This window comes from Nyctibius grandis, chromosome 4 (assembly GCF_013368605.1).
Source record: "Nyctibius grandis isolate bNycGra1 chromosome 4, bNycGra1.pri, whole genome shotgun sequence".
Lineage (NCBI taxonomy): Eukaryota > Metazoa > Chordata > Aves > Nyctibiiformes > Nyctibiidae > Nyctibius > Nyctibius grandis.
This window is the reverse complement of record NC_090661.1, coordinates 2,702,032-2,728,058: the sequence shown is the minus strand read 5'-3', so window position 1 is coordinate 2,728,058 and position 26,027 is coordinate 2,702,032. Positions and strand designations below refer to the sequence as shown.

Sequence of the window (26,027 nt, the reverse complement as noted above, 5' to 3'; positions counted from 1 at the left end):
CAGAAAAGAGACACATTTTTCATCCTAAACACATGCTTCTAACGGTTGAAATCTTTCCATGTGAAACATGATCAATATTCATCTGACCACAAAGGCCTAGAAAAGAAAACACATAACACTAAAGTTTTTAGTTTTTCTGCAAATTAAACTTGCACATTCACAGACCCTGATGAATTTTAAAATTTATATGCAAATCATACATTACAAGCATCACAATTTGTCAGAAAGACTTTAAACCATCGGTGTTTACAATTATTGTTGGGAATGGATATCTTTGTAATGTTAACTGAACAATCAAGACAACTGAATTATTAACTGAATGGACTGAATATTCAAGTGACTTCACCACTCCAAGGCCTGGTGCTAAATTTTAGATCTGCACAAAGCATGGTTCTTAAGGCTAACATTCTCCAAAAGATCACTTTTTATTGATGGCAATCAACAGCTCTCCCAATGACTTCAGAACGGTGTGCCCAGATAAGCCACAGGTCATCAAACAACACACAATCTACTTAGGGTCTATAAAGAAGAAATTATAGAAAGCCAGTGAACAACACATAAGATCATTACTAAACCTCTGGAAAGTCAAGTAAACTGTCAAAACTATATGAAAAGAGAAAGAGGCAAATATTGAAGAGGGTGGAAAAGCTATAGGAGATATCGTAACAAACTTGCAATACACTATAAAAAAAAAAACAAAACATAAAAACTTGAGGTCTTACACACAAAGTCTAGTAACAGAAAACATTAATGAGAAAGAATATTCATAAAGATTTATAGGGAAAAGAGAGAGTACCAAAGGAAGAAGAGAATTTAATGGTGGTCTAGCATTGCAACACTCCGCTTGCTTTCTTGTAAGGAGAAAGAAAAGATCTCAAACTGCTATAAGCAGAATTAAATACAAGGGCTGGAGTTTACTGTTTCTTCACCCCTTTTTTTTTTAACCAATCTCCGACCAAAGCAGGAGTCAGTAAGGCTCTCCATACAGGTAAAGAAGAAGTTGTCTGGTTAAAAAAAAACACATACATAGTGGATCTTTCATATTGGGAACACTTCCATTTCCTGCAGGAACTTCTCTACCACTTGGAATACCCTTTCACCTCGTTGTTCTCTTCTCCTATTACTGTGAAAAGGCACTACTAAAGATAAGCCGTACTTAAGGGTTTAAAAGTGAGCTCTGGTTGCATGTCTGTGATGGAGTTTGCAACAGAAACCTCAGCCAACTCTCGCAGTTGTTGAAAGGAAGACAGGAAAAGATGACATTCCGGTTTCAGTTCTTTTGCTCCATTTCTTTTTCCTTATAAGCAAAGAAAGAGTCGTCAGCATAAAAAAAAATCCAGATCTACACACTGGATGCTCCAATTTTCACTTGTACCAAGCTGTATCTTCTGCCTAGTCTGGTAGCAGCCAGGTAGCAGCTATTCACAACGTTATGTGCCACCACCTTTAACTCCTAGCCCAGAAGATTAATTCATTTTCTCTTACCGAAAGAGGAGGGGGAAATGGCACATTTAACCTTCACACTGACTGTATCATTTCTCATGAGACAGGCTTACTAATGGAAACCAGGGCTGCAACATGAGATAGATGACTTCTTAAAAAAAGAAGTCTCCCCGCTTGTCCCCAGCTTGGGCTCCCAGCCCAGAAAGTCTCATGCCATGAAAGACCAGGAGGAGCATGCGGAGATTTCAGATGTGTGGAGGTGCTTCTCTCTCACCCAGAAGAAGGTGGCCATCCTTGATGGCTCAGCCCTGACTGAGGATGTGCTGGCACCTCCTTTCACTAAGCACTGTGGGACAAATTCCACAGGAAGGGTGCCAGTTCCCCTGGCTCCCCCAGCTCCCTCCCCCAAAACCAGTTTGGTAGGAAAAGCAGCAAAGCAGCAGCCTCATGAAAAGATGAACACCTGAGCCACGTAGGCTGTAACGATCACATGAACCCCTTCCAGCATCAATTTCCAGCCCTCTCCTTTCCACAATGCAAACCCCACAAACCTCATTAACCCTTCGTCATTCTCTAACCTTCTCCATTAATTAACCTACCCCTTCTGGCTGCTTCTGCTCAGAACTCAATCTACTGCTATGTCAAAAAGGGCTTTTTCATCTAAGGGGAACAACAGCTTCGTGGTGAATGTATTATTTGCAAATAATAAGCAGAGACAGCAACAATTCCCACACAGTAAGTAGGTGGCCATACAGTTAAACAAAATCTGTGAGGCAAGTGTCATGTAAGGTGCCATTCATGACTGCAAAATGGGCCTGTGGCAAGAAAAGGCATTGCTTGCAGGAAAAATTTTATATAAAATCCTTTTAGTTGTCTTTAAAGTTGGAGAGCCTCCAGCTCTCTTCTCAGTACTTGCACATACTCTGGACATCTCTGAAACAAGTCTGGATGGTACATGTGAAACTCTGCAGCTGGGTAACAGTTTAAGTAGCTGCGATACTGATGCACTAAGAGAAAGACCAAAATTTTATTTCCACAAAATTTTAGGAATGAAACTGGTTTCCACTACCACTTGTGCTAGCTTCCAAAATCACTTGCTTTCAGAAAGGGAAGAGGAAAGTGGCTGAATAAAGTCAAAGCTTATTAAGTCTGCTTATTGAAAAAAAATTTTAATTGTTCCCCCTGCCTCAGAGGATTGTTTATATTTCAAGAATTTGGAAGTGCATTATCCCAGGAATACTGATGAAAAGGCACTTTTTATCCCTTCCAGTTAAAATCACCATTGACTCTAAGATAAAACCTCCCACTGAGGTGGCATGAGCAGTATCCAGCGGAACACGAGGGCACTCTCTCTGAAAAGCACCTCGCAGCCACCTCCCCACCTAAGCGAAGCCTCATTACAGACAACCTGTTTTTAAGTTATATGGGTCTCTGTGAGGAAGTGTGACCCAAATTATAATCAAATGAGTTTTTGCCATTATTGTAACGTAAAACAAGGTAAGATGAGTTTGCTCTACTGCGCGAAACCACCGGCATAAGAAATTTGCATCCTGTTCCTTCAAATGTAAGTGATTCTTACATTTCAGACAACTTTTTTTTTTTTACAATGAACCGTATTTCCACTCTCTAGCAGTAACTATTTGTTACTGTCACAAATAGTGCTTGTCAGTTTGGGTGCCTACAGCCAAGGAGAGAAGAAGAATGTGCAAGGTAACGGGTGACAGCTTCAACTACACTACGTTTTGTTTTACTGACTTGAAAACTCAAGTAAAGATCCATTGCACCTACAAACGCCAAAGAGAAACCAACAGCTGCATTTCTTAAGAACACTCACGTCCTTTTCTACTCTGAACAGTGGATCTTTTTTGATATTAGGAAACAGGACAGACAAAGCCTGATATCTGAAATGACCCTTGAATTAAATGTGTTTGGTCAAAACATTTAAGCTGTAATTCTCTCCGTCAGTACTCAGCTCTTCCTCCCTTCAGTTTTGCAGCCCTGCGCTTTAACCCCTCGTCCTGGTGCAGCCCCATCGCTCGCACACTTGACAGATGCAGTTCCTGAGTCCTCCTCAAAGTGAAGCTGTAATTGCCCATTCACAGGGCAGTGGCTTTGTAAAGCTGAAGCCCCCATTTGTGATCAAAACTTAGACACAAACCTCTGGTTTATTACATTACTTACAATCCCTACATCACTCTAATTAGTCAGGATTTACTCTCCAGTGGGACATAGCTGCAGGATATTTGCAGAGAGTGCCTGCTAAATCACATTTATAATTCAAGAGGAAGAAAAAGCAGCAAAGTCATAGGGAATACAAAACCCTGCAGCAAGGATAATCATGAAGGAAGCCCATGACATCTATCACCACCATGTCAAGAAGTCCCCTTTGCTCTCGGCCAGCCTCCTACACAGCCCCATTTATTCCCCCCTAGTTATTCCCCCTATTTTACTCTTTGGTTCAGCACACGTCTACAGAAGGGAGAACTTAAACATTCTCTGCTTCATCACCCATGAGCAGCTCCAACATAGGTTTCAGGCATGACCAATAGTTTCATGAAGCGACCACATATCTCAGAAACATTTTACTTTGCTATTAAATACAATCATTATTTCAACTATTAAAAGATCTTGAGAACTAGCACCTTGCTTTGGAGGTGCAAACTCAGTGATAAGTCACTGCTGAGTTTTGCTGAACTTTAAAGTCTGCCTGGCTGCTGGAGCTCTGTGAGGAAACAGCTGGCTTTGACTGGAGCTTCCAGTTGAAATATTCACACTTGGACATGTTCCACTGTGCTGAGATTTTATTACCTATATATTATATAAAGTGCAAAATGGGCATATAAATAACATAAAGGAACATGGCAGTCCAGCATGATGACATTAGGGATATCTCATGCTGTGCAAACAGTCAAAAAGTCACCTGATGTGCCTGTGCTGCTGCCGTTTGACATCCTCTCCCAGCCTGTTCAGGGACGGCGACCGGCTCCGGGAGGACGAAGTGTAACTCCCCACAGTTTTTACAGTTCCATTAGGATTATTCTGCATCTGTTGAAGTAGATGAGGTGAAAGGCTGCGGTGTGAAGAAGCGGAGGAGGCGGCTGACCACTCTGGGAGGTTGTTGATGTTCAGATTGTTGTCGCTGTTGGAACGAAGCAAGATCCGAGGTGCTGCCAAGGTGCTTGGGGGTCTCCGCCTTCTGTTTGAATAGGTGGGAGCCTCTCTAAAGGGCACTGTGTAAAGAAAGACATCCAGGGTAATCTCAGATGATTTCACCATTTATATGGATTTACCATCTCATAAAAAGATTTAGCAACATATGGCATTGTTTCTTCTGCGGAGACAGAAACTCTACCTTGCCTGTATAACTAATCGAATTCATTATCTTTAAAACATCATTAAAACCGGGCAACGTTAACCTGTTTACTGGCTTTAATAAATAGTTAGGCAACAACAGCAGCATGAGTCTGCTGGACAGTCTGAACTATGGCCTAGGAAATGGGAAACACCTCGTTATTGCCAAGTTTGAGTCTCAAAAGGTTCACATTTGTGCTATGTTGTCATATTCCATCAGAAAGCCACAGAACAGGGCTGATCAGCAGAATTTTTGATGTGTGATCTTCTAACTTCCTTCTCCCATGGGCACCTAAACTGGAAGACTTTGTTCCAACACAAGTTCAGGCCTAACCTGAAGTCTGTAGTGTTAACAGTCACCTTATCCCCATCTTCCAGGTTAAAAATTGAGGACAGAGCTTTTTCTCCTGGCAGAACTCTATTACAGTGCTGTAATCCCCAGGTATTCCTCTCTTTCTAATCTAGGCATTTCTCCTGCATCTATTACTATTGTATATAGAACGTATTACCCGAGGGTAATACACTCACTTTGTCACGTGCTGCGTCCCAAAGAGAACACGACTGCATCCAAAGGCTGTGATATACTACTTAATGAAATAGTCACAATGGAAAACAAAAGCAAGGGCAATAAAAACTTAACACATACTAGAGGGTCCATCCTTTCATCAGTGTTATTGGTACAGTGCTGCAGTCATAGGAAAATCTGTAGAAGCAGACACCACATTTTCCAGATCACCTTTTCTCACTGTAGTGGGTCGGTTAGTTCCAAGCTCAACTTAAAAGGGCAAATTTCCTAATAAAAGGCACCCAGCTATCACCAGATGCGATGGCATTTCCCACTCATATTATATGGTAATAAGGGATCTGACCCTCAAAACTCCTGCTTGCCTCTGTCCCTATTCATGCAACTACTCCCATTAATCTATTTCGGTGGAACTCATGAGGTCGCAGGATTTGATCCAAAGTGCATATATTTACATCTGAAAAGTCGCAGTAGTATAACTAACAGAAGGCAGCCAGGCATTATTCTGAGGGCTTTATTGAGCTGTTGTAATTTTCAAAAACTTGTATTTTAGTCGGGAAAGAAGCCCCATAAAATACCATCCTACATGTCTGAAGTGCCATTTATAAAGTGCCAGAAATGTCTATGCGTTCAATACCCTTCAAAACCACACAAAAACCAGAATAAGAATGTCTGTCATACTGTGCAAGTAAATAAATTCACATAAATATGAATATACATAGGAATCAATCTGTCCTGCCTTGAAATACAGCCTTTAATTGAGAGAACACAGCGAAATTTAAGGTTTCAGAGCAGAATTGAAAGCATATTTATAACATAAAATAAAGATGGAACTGCAAGTAGAAGAGTGGTTTATATAATTTCCACCAGAATTGGTTTATGATTAACAGTGATCCTGAATCTTTTAAAATAACATCCTTCGTATTTCTAATGAGCTGAAACTTTTTCTGGTAAATAGCTCAACAACATCAGAACAACCAAACAAGAGAACAGTGGGCAGAGAGAGAAAGGGCTTTAAATTCATTTCCATAATATTTCATTTGAAACAAGGCTGAAATAAGGGAAGTAGTCTTTAAAAGCTGTTAAAGGGGATAAAGCACAGAAGTCCAATATTTATGCTAGAAACTGGCAGTAACTCTGTCTAATTTTCAGAATATTCCAAGTTTTTCATATTTCTTTTTTTTTTTAAGCTTCCAAAGCTGCAGAGTGTGTCACTGAAAGCACCTTGGTGCTTCAAATGTCACGGTGAAAGCCCCAGTTAGTACTAACTTCGAGAAAACTCACAGCACTTATTTCCATAATTGACACATACAGATCCTCTAGGTCGGTGTACATGACCTAGACGTGCCATTTGCGCACTCCTGTATTTTTGACATTCAGAATACAGCTCTAGAAATTATTTCACTGAAGACAGGGATCTTCCCCAGGTGCAATAAAGCAGAATAGCTCCTGTAATAATTCCAGTCAAGGAGAAAGCACACAAAACTGAATACAGGGGATGTTTTGCACGTTCAGGTTTGCTACCCGAAGGTCTAACCCTGTTCCCTTAGGGTCACCAAAGTTTGTCTTGGACTTCGGTCAAAATTCGATCTGACCCTTAGGTTTTAATTTTTCATGAACTTAAACAGGTAACACTCCGAGCAGACTGCTGAGCCTGCCAGCCATAGCCTGATAAAACCAAATATTGCCAACATTTTGGGGATGTTTCCTGTGACTTTGGAGAGGTTGGTGGGATATCTCCTGGCGGGAGTGGGAGGGAGCACGAGGGGCACGGTGCTCAGGTACAGCAACAGGATGGACAGCGAATTGCTGGGCACGTTTATACCGACAGATTTTAGAAAACACAAAACTGGAGCGCTCATTCCTATTGAAAAATAGGGTATGTTTTGTATGTATACAGAGTCTCCAGGTACCAGAATCAATGAATTCTTTTTTCCCTTACATACCTTAGAAGGATTTTACACGACCATTGAGGAGTTAGCTTTTGCTTTGCTATTAATGCTCTGTTCTTAAAGAGAGAACAACAAGCAAAATTAACCTTTACTACAGAAAATAAACAGGAAAGGGGACAACTAATTACACCAATTGACGTGTGTCTAACACAAGTCTTTTATAGAAAGAGTTAAAAATAAGCATTTCCGTGCCTAAAGTGATTAATATTCCACCCAACTGTTCCTTTTCCCCAGCAATCTGCAAACTGTAAGTGGGTGGATATTTTTTTAGCTCCTTCTTATAGACATTATTTATATTATTTTCACAATAACAAAATAACAACACAACATGAGGAAATGCAAATGTCCATGCTTTAACCCCTGCTGGACACTGTTCTCCCCTAATATTTCACTATGTTCAGAACTGTAAGAATAACTGTTGCAAAACTTGTTTGGGAAAAACACTTGATACAAAATGACATGAAAATGTCTGAACTAATTTCACGCCCCTAAAGTTTAAAATTATCATCCCTAAAAGCACCCCTGAAAGTACCAGTTAATCCTTCCTCCTGCTCTCAGAATTCTATTCCTGGCATTTCATACATCTGAAGGGGCAATTCAGCACCATTCACTGACAAAATTCACCAAGGAAATTCCTTCCGTGTCTTCAAATGCATTTCTTAGGGAACAAAAACATCTTTATAACTACTTGACTCTTCAGAGAAAAACCTAAAATGAATAAAGTCACATCCAGCCTTAATACTCAGTCGCCTAAATGGACTGTCTAACACAAAATAATTTTGAAAAAGAAAATGCAGGAATTTATTAATTATAGAGTCACTAAGCCGATTATATTAAATGTACACAAGAAAACACCAGTCTGAAACAGCAAAGTGTTCTGCTTTCATTGCTTACCTTCTTTCTTTGTGAAGGCATTTAACAAAGACTTCATTTTCCCTTTTTACTTTTGCAGCAATCCCCTCATTATATAACCTTTGCTGGGAAGAAAGAGGCAGCAACAACAACAAAAAAAATAATAATAATAAAAAAAAAAATTCAAGCTACCCAATTTCTACGTGTTCAGGCTGCCTGTACCCTGACATAAGCAGCAGGTTTCTGGGCACTGTGTAATTGCGAGCATCACCGGGCATGCAGTACCCGGCGCTCTGGTGACAAAGCCCACCCCACATTCTGTCTGTCAGCTGGGAGCCAACTGTGCATAGACTGGAGCTGCTCAAAAAAAAAAAACCTTGCTATCTTTCACAGCATTAGTCATGTGAACACCACCGCCACAGCCTTGCAGGAGATACTCTTCCTCCTTGCATTTGTGCTGGGCTGAGGGAGGTGCAGGCGGCCCCAGCTCCGAGGGGCCAAAAATTCCGATTTGCGAAGGGCAGCGGGAGCGAGGCGTGAGAAGGCGCTTGGCAGCGGCGCTCCGCGGGCTGCGACCGGGGCAGGGAAACCTCGCCAGAGAGGAGAGAGTGCACGGAGCTCTGAAACTTGCACAGCTCACGCTCGGTGCTCGGAGGCTTTTTGCTGTTTATTTGCTTTTTTGCTATTTACTTCCTTTTTTTCTATTTATTGCCTTTTTTCTATGTATTTCCTTTTTGTTATTTATTTGCTTTTTGCTGTTTATTTGCTTTTTGCTGTTTCTTTGCTTGCTTACTGCAATGCCCCAAAGAGCCAATGTGAGGAAAAGCAGGAGTCACACCAAGCTTCACACAACGACTACGTTAAGAACGGAGACAAAACTGCCTCTAAACAGAACAGCTCAGCATGGCCTATATTCCACTCCGAGATACAAGCACAATTACCTTCCACTCCCCTTCCGTTGCACTGGAATGAAACAGAATTTCTTTTTGCACAGGGTAAAAATATGAAAATTTGACCAAGCCATTTCGCTAAATGCCAGAAACTAAATGCAGTTTTTAAAGTAGTAACTCTGAAAAAAAAATCTATAGATATCTACGTGAGCCAGTGCAAACATGCTCCCAGAAGAAGAGCAACTGAGGGAAATGGGCAGATAGGAAGCAGAACAATCATAAAATTATAAGCATAACTAGTTAAATGTAAGATATAAAGATTCCAAAGAATAGGAAATTCACTGTTGGTTTTTTTTAAAAAAAAAGAGTAACCTACATTAAAAAATTGTCTTCAAATAGTATAAACTATACAACAGTTAATAAATATTTATTCAATTTCAGACATCTCTGCGGATCGCTAATGCATCTATTTTGAAAATTAGGTCTTTTTCTTGCTGAGAAAACTGCTTCAAGAAAGATAGAAAATAAATGACTTAAATGGACTTAACCTCTGTATGCATAATGATCTCATATTTAACATAACACTGAGTATAATTAGTAAGCATAAATAAATTGAATAGTTTAAACTTAATTTAACATTCCAGTGCTTACATAGTTATTAGTTTATAAAGAAAGGAATATTTCTCTAAATTAATACCATTCTCTGCTTTGGTTCAATTTATCTTTAAAAGCAATTACTCTTAATAGGTGGAAATCTTACCAGAGGAAATGTTGGACACAGCATATATACACCACTAAATGTCTTTATTTGACAGGAAGAATTTTCTTCTTAACTTTGATAAGATGCAAAGCTTTCTAAAGAATAACTTTCAACTGTTATTTGCTAACGTACATGTGCATTAATTAGCTCCCCAGAAGAATCAATCTCATTTCCAGAACAAGAACTGCTACACCAGAACAACCGTGTCACTAATTTGAATTAAAAGCTTCTGTGCTTTACTTTTTCTAATATCTTCATTCAATCCCCCTGATTATATTTGGAGCTACAAATGACAAAGGAGCTATAATTATTAATAACATTTACATGTACATAGTGCTTTCTAACCACGCTTAGCCAATAGCATGTGAGGGCTCATGAATTTTAAAATTTAAAATTCAAAACCTCCGATATCTGGTAGTACTCCTGTTTCAAAAGCCAAATGGAGACCAACGGAAGCAATTTTTACGGTGGTAGTTCCTGAAATGCTCAGAAAAGAGACCGAAATTTAATTGTTGTCTACTGACAGGGCTCAGATAGTCCTTTGTAAAAGTTAGGCAAGCGCTTGCTGGTGATCCTCACTTGTAGTAACCACATGGTAAGGGCTGTGCCGCTGCACAGTGTCCTTAGCTCCAGGCGTTGCTGTAATGCCCGTGGGCACAGGTTTCCTAGGGAGCACATCTTAATTCTACACAGCGTAGGGCAATCGCCTTCATTGACGATACAGAGCATGGATTGATCCCCATATACTTCGAGAGGAGAATTACCTGTTGTGCCCACAGGAAAAGAAGACAATCACTGCCTCCCTATGCTCAGTTCTGTGCTTTAATAACCAGAACACCAGGCACAGAAAATCACCTACAGGCTAAGCGTTAACTATCTCCAAAGGGATGGGATCTCAGCGTCCCTCATGTTCCTCTAAGTAGGACATCCCGGGCATTTTACTGAGAAGGTGACAGTGGTGCAGAAACCTGGGAGTTGTAGAAACCTGGGAGTTGAATCCTCAAACTGCCTTTTCCTTTGCGTGGGTGTCAGTGCTTCAAAGTAATGATAGCCCAAGTACCTAATCACAGCAGTTAGGTGAGGAAAGGGTTAAGTCAATTGTGCTCATTCATGTCTGTTCATATACAGTAAAATAAAAACAGGTAACTGAGTCAATCAAAATCAATCCCAGGGGGTATTTTTATTAGATTCTTGCCAGAGCTGTAGCATTTCATCATCTAGAGGTTTCTAATCAGTGTTATAAAAACAAAAAAAAAAATATTAAAGTCACTTGAAATTATTGAGTTTCATGGAAATTGTGGGAACTCTTTCCGATCTACACCATCAGATATATCACCTGATGAGTGATCATTTTACTCCATTTAACTATCTTTTCCCCAACGCAGGAAATACAACTTCTTCCCACATGGCAGAGCCCACTGCGATAAACGCTACTGTACACTTGGAAAATATGACAAGCAAGGAAGTCAGTGAACTATCTGCAGCTGCAGTTTTTGATTTTTTTCTAATTTTCACTAATAGCTTATTAAAATTTGTTTATTTTGACTGAAGTCCTAAAATCTGTGGTGTTGGGAAGTTAAAAAAGAAAAGATTCCAGCAGCTTCCACCTTTTCCTGAAAGATTTTCTGCCTCACAATGGTAGTCTGGTATTATTAGCTCAGGACAAAAACGTAATAATTTGACTATGCGAACACACAACAATAATATAACCCACAAGCCATTAGCATCCATAATCTAAAAATCATGAAGAACCTTCCAAATACAGGTGAATAAGCCCTAATTTCCCTGCTTCTCCTGTAGGTGCTCAGGATAATATCTGTGAGCTCTGCATGGGGATGTCTCTGAGAAGAAAAGGCCACCTTAAACAGAAATCAAAACGTGGGCTCTAGAGTTAATTTTCATTACCATTTTTCTGTGTGTTTGCAACATCAGGTTCCCAAATTTTTATACGTATTTCAGTCCATAGCTCCCATTAGAAATCTGTGGAAATCAGTGACTTACATATCCTTGAGGATCTATTTTTAGGCACTTAAATGCCTTTAGAAAAAGCAAAAAATTATCTGTCTGACCAAATCTACACTCTTGCTTAATCGCCCCACCAATAGACCTCTAAGAGCAAGGGCTTCTCAGATAATGGTAGAACACAGTAAACGATTGCCACGCTTTATTCTTTTTTTATTTTTGTCCATTTTGGAGTTCTTGTAAGAGAAATCTCTTTAACTTGTACACACATCTAGGGCTTTGTTAAAAATACAGCTCTTGGCATGTATAAATGCATTTCTCTCCACTATAAAATAGGCTTCCTGTATGCTAAGCCGCCAAATGGAGAGTTAGACAAGAAAAGACAGATTCAAATATAGACTGTAAAGTACAAAAAGACTCCTAAAAAAAACCAAACCTCCTAGGTTGGTACAGTGCTTCTAGATTACTCACTTATTGCACAAAGGCACAAGGTGGTCAGGAACACAGGCAGCGGTGATCGATTCAGAAGGAATCCACCTCAGAGGAACAACTAAATCTGTTTTATAAAGCAAAGGAGTTTTTTTAAATTTTTCTGAAAAAAAATTTGGGGAATTTGCTCAGGAAACTGCGGTTAAACCAGCACTGAGAGAGAAGCATCTGAGCCCACTCAAATGCTGCTTGAAGAGCCCAGCCTTACCTGACCTACCATTAGTATCTCTCTTGCCATGTCACCGTTAGCATCTTCTTACCACCCAGCTACTACTGGTATCAATCAGCTCCTGTTAGTAGCCTGCAGGCAGTCAGTCCAAGTTTGAAGGGTAGAATGGGGGCAGGAGACTGCGTATAGGAAAGGACAGCAGAGGGATGGCTCAGGAACAGATGGCAAGAGTTACCAATTAGAAAGAAAAACAAAAATTAGCAGTGCAAGTCCCACAGCCGCGTGCCAGACAGCCCTTCCGTCACCTGGCATTTCTGTTACATCGCCGTCCCCAAACTTTGCTCTATGTGACAAGGGCCAGTCTCCCTCTGCTCTCACGAGGAACCTACCACGTTCACAGAATTTGCTTTAAAAACAACAACATGTAGTTGGAAAGGCTCTCAGCCATGGCTGTGTGGAAGGGCTTGATCAGAGGCAATTCTTTGTGTGGTGGGGTGAACGGCCACTGCTGGGCTCTCCAATCCTACAGAAAACATTTTACCCAATTCCTGTATTTTAATAACTAAGCATGTGAGGTGTATGTGTTTCTGGGTACATTTCAAAAGAATTTAAAAGTTGATGAATATACAGTTGCCGCATAAATGAGCTTAAAATCATGGGAAATGAAAATCAATCCCTCTTTCTTACCATACCCACGTGATTATAAATGAGCCTTCATGAGGATTACAGCAGTAATGCCAGAATAACCTTCAAAGAGCTGCATGCTTCTGCAGAAGGGAGACGTGTTCACCTTAAGGCTTCACTTTCAGGTGCTTACACAACATCAAGAAGATACAGAGAATCTCCTCTTTAGATTACATTTAAAAATCTCTAAGAATCGCTTAAAACTTGTTACATGTCAGAACAAATGTCTGAAATCTCTTTGATAGATTAGAAGATAATAGGTTTAGAAATTATGATCCAAAAGAGCTTGAATATCATGGGGTTTCCCTTTTTAAAAATAAATAATATAAATTACCAGGCTCAATATGGCAATACTGGCAAATATCTGAAGCTCTGACTGCGGTGATACAGATACACAGATCAGAATTTACCTGAGAACTGAAATAAAACCTCCATCCCCAAGAATGAGAGGCTGCTTTGTAGCCTGCAATTGTGTGAGGAATCTGGGTCAGGGGTGCAGATAGAGGCAGAACAATGGAAGGTTAAAAGGTGGGAAAATGAAACCCTCCGATTTCGTGTGAAAGCCTGGAAGTGGGGAGGAAACAATGGCCAATAATGAGGGAGACGTCTTGTAAGGAGCAGCTTGAAGAGAGAGAAAAGCAAATGCAATGAGGGAAAGCTACAATAGCTGAAGCAGAATTTTAAAACATGATTGAAATCTATCAGCAACGCCGAAGAAAGCAGCCGATTTGAATAAAATATGTACGGCTCGCTTTCATTCTAACAGGTATACTGCTATAAAGAAAAAGTGACTTATCCAAATAAGAACCTGTATTCCATGTAGTTCTGTTTCTGCGGAGTATTCTCCCCAGCCAGAGGTGGGGGACGGGAAGGCCAGCTCTGACAAGGGTTTCTCAAATTTTTCTACTCCCGGAGCACCCATAGCCCCTCATTTCTATTATGTGTGTTTGGTTTGAGAGTAACAACAAACCTTCCTCTGAATAATACAAATAACTACAATAAATATTTGCATCTCTCTTCTACACATTTGTGCACCCAGATAACACAGAATCACAGAATGTTAGGGATTGGAAGGGACCTTGAAAGATCACCTAGTCCAATCCCCCTGCCGGAGCAGGATTACCTAGACCATATCACACAGGAACGCGTCCAGGAGGGTTTTGAATGTCTCCAGAGAAGGAGACTCCACAACCTCTCTGGGCAGCCTGTTCCAGTGTTCGGTCACCCTCACTGTAAAGAAGTTTTTCCTCATATTTATGTGGAACCTCCTGTGTTCCAGCTTGCACCCATTGCCCCTTGTCCTGTCAAGGGATGTCACTGAGAAGAGCCTGGCTCCATCCTCATGACACTTGCCCTTTACATATTTATAAACATTAATGAGGTCACCCCTCAGTCTCCACTTCTCTAAGCTAAAGAGACCCAGCTCCCTCAGACTCTCCTCATAAGGGAGATGTTGCTCCCCCTTTGCTCGTGGTGAAGACAAGGAGAAAGAAAATCTTTCAAAAAGTAAATAGTTATTGTGAACCCTTTCAAAAAAGGCAATGGGTGATTTGCAGTAGATAAAACATGAAACTACTTGTTTTAATTGATTTCTTTAAATGTGGACTGGGCTGATTTCAAGGTGTGCTTTGATCAGCAAGCAGAACTCATCCAGAATTGTTCAGCTTTATACAGCAGCAGACCATCGGTAACCAGCTACGTAGAAGTGTCATTGAAGCAAGAGATTAAAAACTTTTACAGTATCTGGACAGAAAGATCTGTTTAGCCCAGACTATCAGCTTGAACTCAAAACATTCAAGTGTGAACCCCTGAAGCTGCATTCTTTTACCTCCAAGACTAACATAGAAAATACAAATCAAATATAATTATATCCCACTACAAATTCTTATCCTCTTTAAACAAGCTGGTGGAAGCATAGTGCAATTTTCTCCACTAATAATACACCGCGAAATCTAGTCCTGGTGCAGCACCACTCAGAAGCACTGAATTACACAACAAATTAATTTCATTCTTTGCATTATGTATACATTGAGTTGGGAAAAATATCGTTTAAGATCAGGGGGCTGTGCATATCCCAACCCACATAGTTTATGCTGAAAAAAAGAATAATGAAAAAGTAGTGTCAGTCAGAGAGAGGAGAATTTCACGGCTGGGAGTTCCTGCAAACAGAGATGCCTGATTCTTCTTTTAATGGCTGACGCTGATGGGCCTTGGATGCAGTACACAGACTTGTGGGTTGCAGTCTGATGTCGCAGAGGAGAACAAAGACAAATGAAACTACACAAAATGCTTAGAAAAACAAATGTACCAATATTGGATTTCATGCTGTTTCTGTGTTCTGGTGTTGTACAGACAACACTCTATTTTTGCCTAACTTTCCTCCTACCAAAAGCTCTCAACAAATTCCTTAAATCATTATGTTGTTCCAGGCTTTATTCAGTGATTTGATTTCACTGCTTTAATCTAAGCGTGAACCTCTTTAGTAAATAGTGGGACAAAGCATCTGTGCTTCCAAAAGTGTTGGTGGATCATGTCAGTTTTATTTAGAACACCATTTTCATAACTGAAAAGCGTATATTGCTCTCAATGGGGGGAAAAAAAAAATTTGTCTCTCATATAAGTTACAAAATATATAACTAGCCAAAGTGGTCAAATGGTGGGCCACAGCCACGTGCATTATGCTAGTACAATTTATATAGACAACTAATTACTGGGAAGGTGGGGGGTGTTGGGTAAATTTATTTGTACTATTTTAGGTGTCAGCCAGTTGGATCCAATTCTCCAGGCTTCTTATGTTTCGGCACAATTCCCCCAGCACATCAGATATGAAATGCATCCACTCTGCTCTGACAACATTTTACAGTACCTGTACAGAAGTCTAAATGATAACTCAAGGTGCTCAAGGACGGAGAAGTACACCTACTATGAATGTCAGCTTTACCGCCCATCTCCAGCTCAAGTATCTCTCAAACATACAGCTACTTCTGATTTACTGCAGGGCAAACCAAGTCATGTGTTAAAGTTCATGCATGACTGTGAGTTAGCCCAAGGCAGGAATTATAAGAGAAGAGCAAAGAAACTAATCCACAATATCTTCTTTTAGCTCCAGCTCCTCCCTCTTCTTCAACTCAAAACTTGGTGTCCTTCACTGCCATTTTTCAACCTTGTTTTCCCTTCTTCTCATGGCTCCAGTTTTCTTTCACTGCTTCCATCACCAGTTGTCTAAGGATAATCTGCCTGCCACCCAGAGCCAACGGCAAATAAATGCACGTAAGAGTGCATCAGGAGAGAGAATTTCTAGAACACATCCCATCATGGCAAAGTTACATAAAATTAGCGATGAAGACAAACAGATAGGGATAGAATAGTAGTGAGGGAGCAAGAAAACCGTATATGAGGTAGCTCATCTAGAAGAGGAAGATTTATAGGAGGTCACATCACATAAATGTCTAACAACAGTGGAAAAAAATCACCCAGTCTTCATATGCCGAAGTTAATTGTGAAGAGAGGAGCGAACAATCAAGTAGGCAATATGACATTAACAGGACAAGGGGCAATGGGTGCAAGCTGGAACACAGGAGGTTCCACATAAATATGAGGAAAAACTTCTTTACGGTGAGGGTGACCGAACACTGGAACAGGCTGCCCAGAGAGGTTGTGGAGTCTCCTTCTCTGGAGACATTCAAAACCCGCCTGGACGCGTTCCTGTGTGATATGGTCTAGGTAATCCTGCTCCGGCAGGGGGATTGGACTAGATGATCTTGCGAGGTCCCTTCCAATCCCTAACGTTCTGTGATTCTGTGATTGCTATATCTTTTTAATACCTTGTTGCACTTTAAGAGTAATATTTGCATTGACAGAAGAATATGTTATTTTACTGAGGAGGCATAGCTGGGCTTGAACTGTCAGTAAAGGAACTACAGAACTGTGAAAGCTTTTCACTCTACTGGTTGGCTTCCCACAGGTGCACACTACTTTATGATGTATTTAATGACAAAAATGCGCATTACCACTTTCATTCTTATTTTACAGTAGAGCAGCAAAAGGAGCCCACTTTTAGTCTGGCAGAGGTATTATCAACAAAACTATAAACTAAGTGCCAAGAGAACTAAATCGTGGACTCTGCAGCCTCCCTGAAGCCCATGAATGTGCACTTAGTGAGAGGAGAATTTAAGGAGAGAATGCTGTTGGGGGTTGTAAGTGTAGAAGAAGCCAGTAAGACTATCCCATAGACTTCCACAGCCACCTGGAAAGCAAAGAGCATTTACATAATTGTAGATGTAGCTTCTCAAATGTGGAGTTAGTGAGAACCATCATTATTGCACCCCACGTTATCCTCTGCACGTTGTTTTTTTCCTCTTATCTGGCATAAGTGATCTTCAAGAATTCCTCATTTGCTCTTATTCTCATCATCTCAATTCCAAAGTGGACCTAGTACTGTGAGCACCAAGTAAGTTATACTTACACTTTTGAGACGATGCACATTTGGGTTACCTGAGTAGAGAATCTCTCTCTGCGAATTTCCACTCGTCTCTTATGCTACAGATAGTAGAAATCAATGCAACCATTCAACCCTCAAAATATCTTCCCTTCTAAATAGAGGAAAGCAAGCTCTCTCTAAAGTCATGTTATCAAGCAGGATCTTTAAAAGATAAAACACAATAATTTAAGCTGATAATTGTCTCACTATCCTTAGTTCCATTTAGACATTTGGTGTTAAAAGGAAGCTAAACCACTGCTGACTTATTCAGTAAAATAACAGCATTTTAAATTATATTAGTAGCCTACATTTCTTCATCTTAAAAATAACTCTTAATGAATCATGCTGGTATAAATAAGAAAGGATAAAAAAAGAACGTATCCGCTGTAACAGGGGGTTATCTTTGTACAAATATGTAGGTGTTCGCAGCATTCGTAATGTTCTCAGTGGTTAATCCCATTGAGAAAGGAAGGCTTGCTCAATGAAGAGTTTTTGAGGTGGATTAAGAATTAAAGTAACATTAGCAGTACTATGCCTACTTCTGCTTCAAGACACTATCACTTGCATTTTACAATGTTTGAAAATGTTGAGGGAAGACTTTTTTTCCCCCCCAGTGTAGCCCGTTTCTTGATGTTGCCTATAGAATAAGTTTTGAGATGGTGCACTGACAGCTGAGTTTAGATTTTATGTAACAAGAATACAAAAAAGGACTCTCTTGTTTATGTAGATTAGTAAATCAGAGCAGGTAAATAAGATCAACTGAAAGAATAAAGAAGGTGCAAACTTAAAACCCATTATCAAAAAGTAATCTTATGTACATACTTTTTCAGAAATAATACCATTTATTCTTATGTTTCTGGCAGCAGTGGTAGATATAACTACATGATATTCATTAATTCAGGACATTACTATGAAAACAGAAGTGTTCTGGATATTATTTGGCAGTCACACCCCCAGACATCATGAGTACTACAATAAAATTTGACTCCTCTGTTCAAGTTTCAAAATAACTCTGTTTTTTTCTGGACAAGAAGTGATGCAAATAAAGCTAGCAGAAAATGGCAATGTACATCCCTAAAAAAGAATGGGATTAGAGAAAAGACAGTAATTGTATAAATAAGGAAATTACATATGTTGTTCTCTACTAAGTCATGGCATTTCAGGTGCAGATTATTGATGTTTCAGAATAATTGCAGACCGTGTGTTTAAGAGAGAAATCATTCTCATGTTAGTATTACCTATATATTACTATATGTGTCCACCAGCACCTTCATTAGAGGGAAGATTGTTTGGCACTAACCACCTAGGATCTAGCCTGTCGTCATCTACAGAAACAGATCTAAACTAAGTTAATGAAAATTGTACTGATATATTCAAAGGCACAACTTCAGGTATGAGAATTTTAAGCAATAAATAGTAGGTCTTTATAAGCAAAAAAAAAGTGCATGAAGAACACATTATGTATCAAAAGAAAAAAGTACATAAGACAGAACAGATAAAACAGGGTAACATAAAATATGTATTTCAGATATTACATTAGGAAGCTTCAGTTGAGAAGTGAATTCAAATTACTTGCAATGTTTTTTTGTTTACTAACATTTGTAATAGAGACTTAAAATGAAGGAAGGATCCAGCCCTCAGCTCTACCAGTGGACGCCAGACCCAGTGTCACCGGGAACTCGTGGTGTAGCAATCCTGCAAGCCCCAGCAGCTTTGGTTTCTGAGGAACCACCGCTTCTAGTCAACATACAGGTCACCACAGTCCCCAGGACACCTCTGTTGCAATGGGGGACAGAAACACAGTCAAAGATTATTCAGGCCCCCCCTGCCATGTTCCCAGTGGAGGTCAGGAAAGCCTAGGACCATTCCCTCAGCTGGCTGATGACTGGTGGAAGGGTGGTGGAACAGAACAAGAATAAATGGAAATTTATGCAGTTGGAGACAACTTTTAAAGAATCACTGCAAAAGTAAATCTTCCATAAAGTCTTAATATCTTTTTCCTGGTCTAGAATTTGGTAAGAAATTCAGAAATGACTCACCCTAAGTCCCCCTGGCTAGGACCATGCTTTCCTTTATGTTGGGAAGCTGCAAGGAACATCAAAGGCATTATCAGCAGGAAAGAAGGAGGAGAAATAAATAAGACTCACAGGACACATCTGAGGTCAAGAAATAAAGTATAAATGGAAGTGGAAGGACTGAAGATAGGAAGAAAATACAGTGAAATTCCAGTGATTCCCAGTGAAGCTGGGAGAAAAAATCTGAAAGAGATTTTCAATGGAGAAAATGAAAGTGGATTACTGCTTTGAGATGCTTAGGAATCACAGCACTCAATGAGTCAAGAAAGTGTATGTCATGTAGTACACAAACAAGAAAGCAGTGTACATTTGGATGCTGCACATTGCACGAAGGAGTAAGGTACAGTTCCTACAGCCTCTTCTCAGATCTTCTGAGTTCATTCTATTCATTCTGAATACCAGACACCAGTTTAACATAAAGATTTATCAAACCACATAGCAACCAAAAGCAACACAGTAAATAATTAAGATGCAGGAGTGACTAATTAGTGATTTAAATTTATGTATGAAAGATTACAAAAAGTAAATGCTCTGAGCAAGCTCCTATACCATTCACAGAGTTTTGACATTGCCTAAACTTGGAAGAGATGCACCTCTTATTCTACAGGTTAAGTAATGAATGAACGGCAAGACACACCCGTTTAAACCCTAGTCCCAGAAAAGGTGATATATCCTTTGCTATGGACTCTACTGGGACCAGAATTTCAGTCAAGGGAACATTTGAATGATGCAAGATAGTGGACTCTAACAGAGCAATAGAAATGGATCTGTGTGGGATAACTAGAAGAACAGCACAGTATAAAAGCATAGAAGGTATTCAAAAGTATTTCTCCTCTCCCCAGGCCATTCCTTTGAGCAATCATAGCTCATGGATTTTTCTAAGCACATAACTGGGAAGAGCAGAGTTTGGGTCACACCAGTCCGATAAGCTGGAAGGTAGCTCTCCACAGTCCAGCGCGATCACAGGCCACATTCCAATCTGAAAGATGTACAGAGCAGTGCAGTTTATCCCTACCTCTGCTGTTGCCCTGTATTCTAGCGCAGCCTAGACTTTGCAAAATACATGGAGAAAACCAGCTTGCTTCTTTGACCCATCAAAGGAGTGGAATAATCTGCAGAGGAAAAGTGAAAAATTTCACAACTGTAGACAGAAATCTCTGTGAATTGTACTCCCCAGAGCACAACTCCAACAGGAGAACAACCCAGTAAGCCTTCCGTTTCGTTAGTCAAACACCGTCAATATTTCAACAGACGAGGTTCAAAACATTAACTAGGAAACTCATTTTTAACTAGTGCTCCACTGGTCCATTAGCTAAAATGGGCAGGGTTTTCTTAGTACTTGTTTCAGCTTACATGATCAAGACACTTCGGCATTTGAAGTTTGTTACCTTTTTTTTAGAAGAGACTATATGCGAATTTCTGATCATGAACTGACAGGAATGGATAGCCTCTTCCGAAAATGTATTGCTAGGGGTAAATAACATCATAAACGAATCCTTAGCATCACCTTAATCTCTCTCAATGTGCATTTTATTTTAGAATCTCACTAATTAAGCCTTACTAACCGATTTTAACCTTCATCTGTGTTCCTTAAAGGGCTGAACTGAGAGGGCTATTGTTGCTATGCACCATTACGGCTGGGAAAACCTTTGTCCGTAAATTCAATTGATCTTTCTTATCTATTCTGTCACTCTCCCTTACAGGAAGAGGGGGTGAGGGGAAAGCAGCTGTTTCCTAACTAAAGTTCTGTGGCTGATGATCATTTTCTTGGCTTTTACATTACTACTTTACATCTATCAATATTCTGCATTTTCAATACCTACCTAGGGCAGGTGGTGCCTAGAGTCAGTGATAGAAAACCCCCCAGTACACAACTGCTAACGCCAGATAGGGAACACATCTTCACTAATAGGGAGCACTGTAAAGAAAAGACATGCAAACACATAAAGAAAAAAGAGGAGAGAAAAAAAACAAGGTCTAGAGACTGGATTAGCAGTGATGAACAGACCCCATAAGCACATAACAGCATGTAAAGGTAGAGTAAGAATGGGCAGTTCAGGAAACTGGCTGGCAGAAAACAACATTGCAGCTCCAGAAATGCCTGCAATGAATGAACTGGAGTAAGGAGACTGGGAAAGATGGCTGAAGTTGTTAAACAGGAATATAAGGATTACTATGAGAGAAAATTTAGGGAATAGTTTTAAGCAGCATGAAAAAAATATGGAAAAGGAGATAGGAAACCGAAACAAAGCAGAAATTTAATATTAATGGCCATAATCACAGACAGTACAAGCACACACTAAGGGCAGAAATCATGACTGCTCCCAATGGCAAATGGTCTCTCCCAATGGTCTGTTGATTTAGTAACTTCTCAAAATACTTTACATTCAGAAAAAAGTTTTTAAATAGTACAAGTGAATGCTAATCATATTGCAAGATCATATTCTTAGCTATTCATGCCAAAAGCAGGATGATCTAAAGCAGCAATTTTTGCATGCATTCATGCAAGCCACACACAGCTAGTGGGAATTTCAAGCATGATCACAGCAGAAGCTTCTTTGGAGAACCAAGACCTCTAAGGTCCTCAAGCTTGTTAGGGGAATACAGTTATGAGAGGAGTGAAAACAAATATTATAAAACAACTTTAATTTTTGTCTCATTCAAGAACAGACCAATTTTTCTCAAGCTTAGGAAGGAACTTACTGATTACTAATCTACGGGCATTAAAAATTAGTGTTCATAATGAGCTAGGAAGGACATCACAATAATTTTTTAAAAAGAGTACAAGCATTAAGTAATTCATGTAACTAACAGAAGCACTTGAGTGCAGCAAGCACAGAGCAAAATCCAGCTGGCACGGTTGGACTTGGGCATTTCTGCAGCATATTCCAGCCCAAAGAGCAAAAGGGAACATGGTTCACGTGTGATTTTTGAAGAGTAAGGAGGGTCTGGCAAGGCAAGCATGACGCTAGAGCTAACAAGCCATCCTTTACTCAAACTACTCCATGCAGATCCACCTGAGAAGCTCTACACAATTGCTGGGTATGCCAGGTTGTCATTGCTCTGGCTAGCCAAAGGTTACCACAAATGGTGCTAAGGGATGGTGGATTTACAACTAAGCATCTTTTCTAGGTCCATTTAATTGAATTCTGAAAGATATACTTCAATGGGGCACAAGCATACAACCAATTTAATAAAAGCATCCTAAAATGTACCTTTCTACACCATTAGGCATCAAATACCTGTAAAGATCTAGCGTTTTATGCCCCTAGTCACATGGCGTTTAATTGTAGTTAATTAGTTTTACCAGCCTCCACGTAGGTACAATTGGAGTGGCACTGTGGCCCCTCCATATGGGGAGGATCAGAAGCTGTTAAAAACTGCCGTCTCATAGGACATCTCATGGGAAAAGAGAAAAGACAGAACCACAGCTTTTATACGTGCAGGATGGGGTAAGATAATTAATTAGAAGTTTTGCGATGGATCATAACGCGTTTCACGCAGCCAGACAACCCCCAGACAGCCCAACTGCATCTGAGTCAATGATTCTGTTTGGTTAGTTAAAGGATGATGCTGAGGGCGCTTCTAGAACTGGTGCGGTAGCATTTCAAACATGGTATTTAAATGTTTTCCTCATTTAAAAATACAGAATCACAGAATCACAGAATGTTAGGGATTGGAAGGGACCTCGAAAGATCATCTAGTCCAATCTCCTGCCGGGGCAGGATTGCCTAGACCATATCACACAGGAACGCGTCCAGGAGGGTTTTGAATGTCTCCAGAGAAGGAGACTCCACAACCTCTCTGGGCAGCCTGTTCCAGTGTTCAGTCACCCTTACAGTAAAGAAGTTTTTCCTCAAATTTAAGTGGAACCTCCTGTGCTCCAGCTTGCACCCATTGCCCCTTGTCCTGTCAAGGGATGTCACTGAGAAGAGCCTGGCTCCATCCTCTTGACACTTGCCCTTTACATATTTATAAACATTAATGAGGTCACCCCTCAGTCTCCTCTTCTCTAAGCTAAAGAGACCCAGCTCCCTCAGCCTCTCCTCATAAGGGAGATGTTCCACTCCCTTAATCATCTTCGTGGCTCTGCGCTGGACTCTCTCTAGCAGTTCCCTGTCCTTCTTGAACTGAGGGGCCCAGAACTGGACACAATACTCCAGATGCGGCCTCACCAGGGCAGAGTAGAGGGGGAGGAGAACCTCTCTCGACCTGCTGACCACACCCCTTCTAATACACCCCAGGATGCCATTGGCCTTCTTGGCCACAAGGGCACACTGCTGGCTCATGGTCATCCTGCTGTCCACTAGGACCCCCAGGTCCCTTTCCCCTACGCTGCTCTCCAACAGCTCTGTCCCCAACTTGTACTGGTACATGGGGTTGTTCTTGCCCAGATGCAGGACTCTACACTTGCCCTTGTTATATTTCATTAAATTTCTCCCCGCCCAACTCTCCAGCCTGTCCAGGTCTCTCTGAATGGCTGCGCAGCCTTCCGGCACATCAGCCACTCCTCCCAGTTTTGTGTCATCAGCGAACTTGCTGACAGCGCACTCTAATCCCTCATCCAAGTCATTAATGAATATATCGAATAGAACTGGTCCCAGAACCGACCCTTGCGGGACTCCGCTAGACACAGACCTCCAACTGGACTCTGTCCCACTGACCACTACTCTCTGGCTTCTTTCCTTCAGCCAGTTCACAATCCACCTCACTACCCGATCATCCAGACCACACTTCCCCAGTTTAGCTGCGAGGATGCTGTGGGAGACCGTGTCAAACGCTTTACTGAAATCGAGATAGACCACATCCACAGCTTTACCATCATCTATCCACCGGGTAGATACCAAAAATACCATTGAAGAGGGTTATTATTAAACTTACGGAGTAACTTTCACTTATTGCTTAGATTTTTAATTATACTGCTACACAAACAAACATTATTTGTACCAGGTGATAACTTAAGAAATCATCATTCAGTGTTCAAAAGGACTGCACTTCTCTTCATAGGTACTTAAAAGCTAGCTCGACTAAACAAATATGTTTCATTTGCACAGTGTTCTAGGAAGACTGGAAAGAAAAAACAATTAAATGGTACCTTACGGAAAAATACCTGCTGCTTTGTTTTTCTTGACAGTATCTAGATCTCTACTAAGAAAAATCTTTCAAAAATATATCCTAGAAAAATCAACATTTTTTCCCACTGTGGTTTGAATATTCTAATTCTGTCCAGTAGCATGTATCTGCGAAAAGCCATCATTAGATCATTTTCTGTCCCATAGCAACCACTTTGTTTTCTCAGGGAAATAAAATATTTTAACATCCTTAGGCAATACCTTTCTCTGCGTGGTTTCCTAAATGAAGCTGTTTGCAATCTAAAGGTAACATCACAATTTACACTGGGCTTCACGGAGATTTATAGCTATTTATGTAGAAAATAAACTGCTAGCCATAGGCTTTTCTAACTGCATATATGTGTGCATGTGCATGCACACAGCAAGAGGGAGCATTTCACATTTTATCTAAAAAGTCTGGATTTGTTAATAAAATATTCTTATTTAAAGTAAGAAATTCAAGTTATTAGATTCATTTACAATATTAAACAATTATCTAAAAGAGGGGAAGAGAAAGGTAATGTTTTAACGGCTGAATGTGCAATGATAATTTAGATCTGAAATTGTTAAGTGATAACAAAGTAAATAAGACTATAGGCAGCTGGAGAGGATCTTCCTGTAACTGTCACAGCTGACAATTTCATCGTAATCCAGAAACTTCAGGGGTGTTGGCCAGAGCCACCAGTTCTCAAACGAGGGTTCTCAGTACTTCACCAAAGGTCTCTGTGGAGCTGGCTTTTTCTTAAAAGGGTTTTTTAATTATTAAATCACACTAAAGTGACTATACCTATTTTAAATAATTTACTGATGCTATTTTACTGTGCAAGTCACTGCTAAAGCTCCCTACACGCATTACACAGAAGCAAATGTGAAGAGTGAAGTACACAGTGTAGTACTACGCCATCAAAATAATGGCAAAAAAATAAAGCCATAGAAGCAGACCTCGTACTACGCTGTGACTTACTGTAATCATCTGAGAGCTCGGGTGCTGACCTGAATGTCGTCTCCATTCAAGCACAAAAGGACTATCATGAAAGAGAATGCAATTTTATTTTTTTTTTTACTTTGGTAATCCTATCATGTCTCTTCATGACATCAAAATGTTCCTGATTTAAATTTTGACAACAAGGGGCACTGGAATGTGAAAAACTCTCCCAGGGGAAACTGGAAATACTTGTGATATGGAAGGCTAAGCAGGTTGCAAACACCCACACAAAATGCTGCGGGAAGATAGTAAGCTGGAAAAATAAGATTCGACTAGCTGTTGTACTACATCAGATCTTGAG

The 26,027-nt window shown here is 40.2% G+C and overlaps 1 protein-coding gene across 2 annotated transcripts in view; it reads right to left on the bottom strand.

The window, feature by feature from the left end:
• Window positions 1-26,027, bottom strand: part of SHANK2 (SH3 and multiple ankyrin repeat domains 2) — a 309,027-nt gene that overhangs the window by 216,411 nt on the left and 66,589 nt on the right. Inside the window, exons 1-2 of one of the 2 annotated variants that reach the window (XM_068399005.1) lie at window positions 8,164-8,200; window positions 4,364-4,673 (exon numbers count right to left, since the gene is read on the bottom strand). In XM_068399005.1, the coding sequence (XP_068255106.1) occupies window positions 4,364-4,673; window positions 8,164-8,200 (347 nt within the window). Of the gene's footprint in view, window positions 1-4,363; window positions 4,674-8,163; window positions 8,201-26,027 lie in introns of those variants that run through there. The other variant, XM_068399004.1, reaches the window with a different exon arrangement.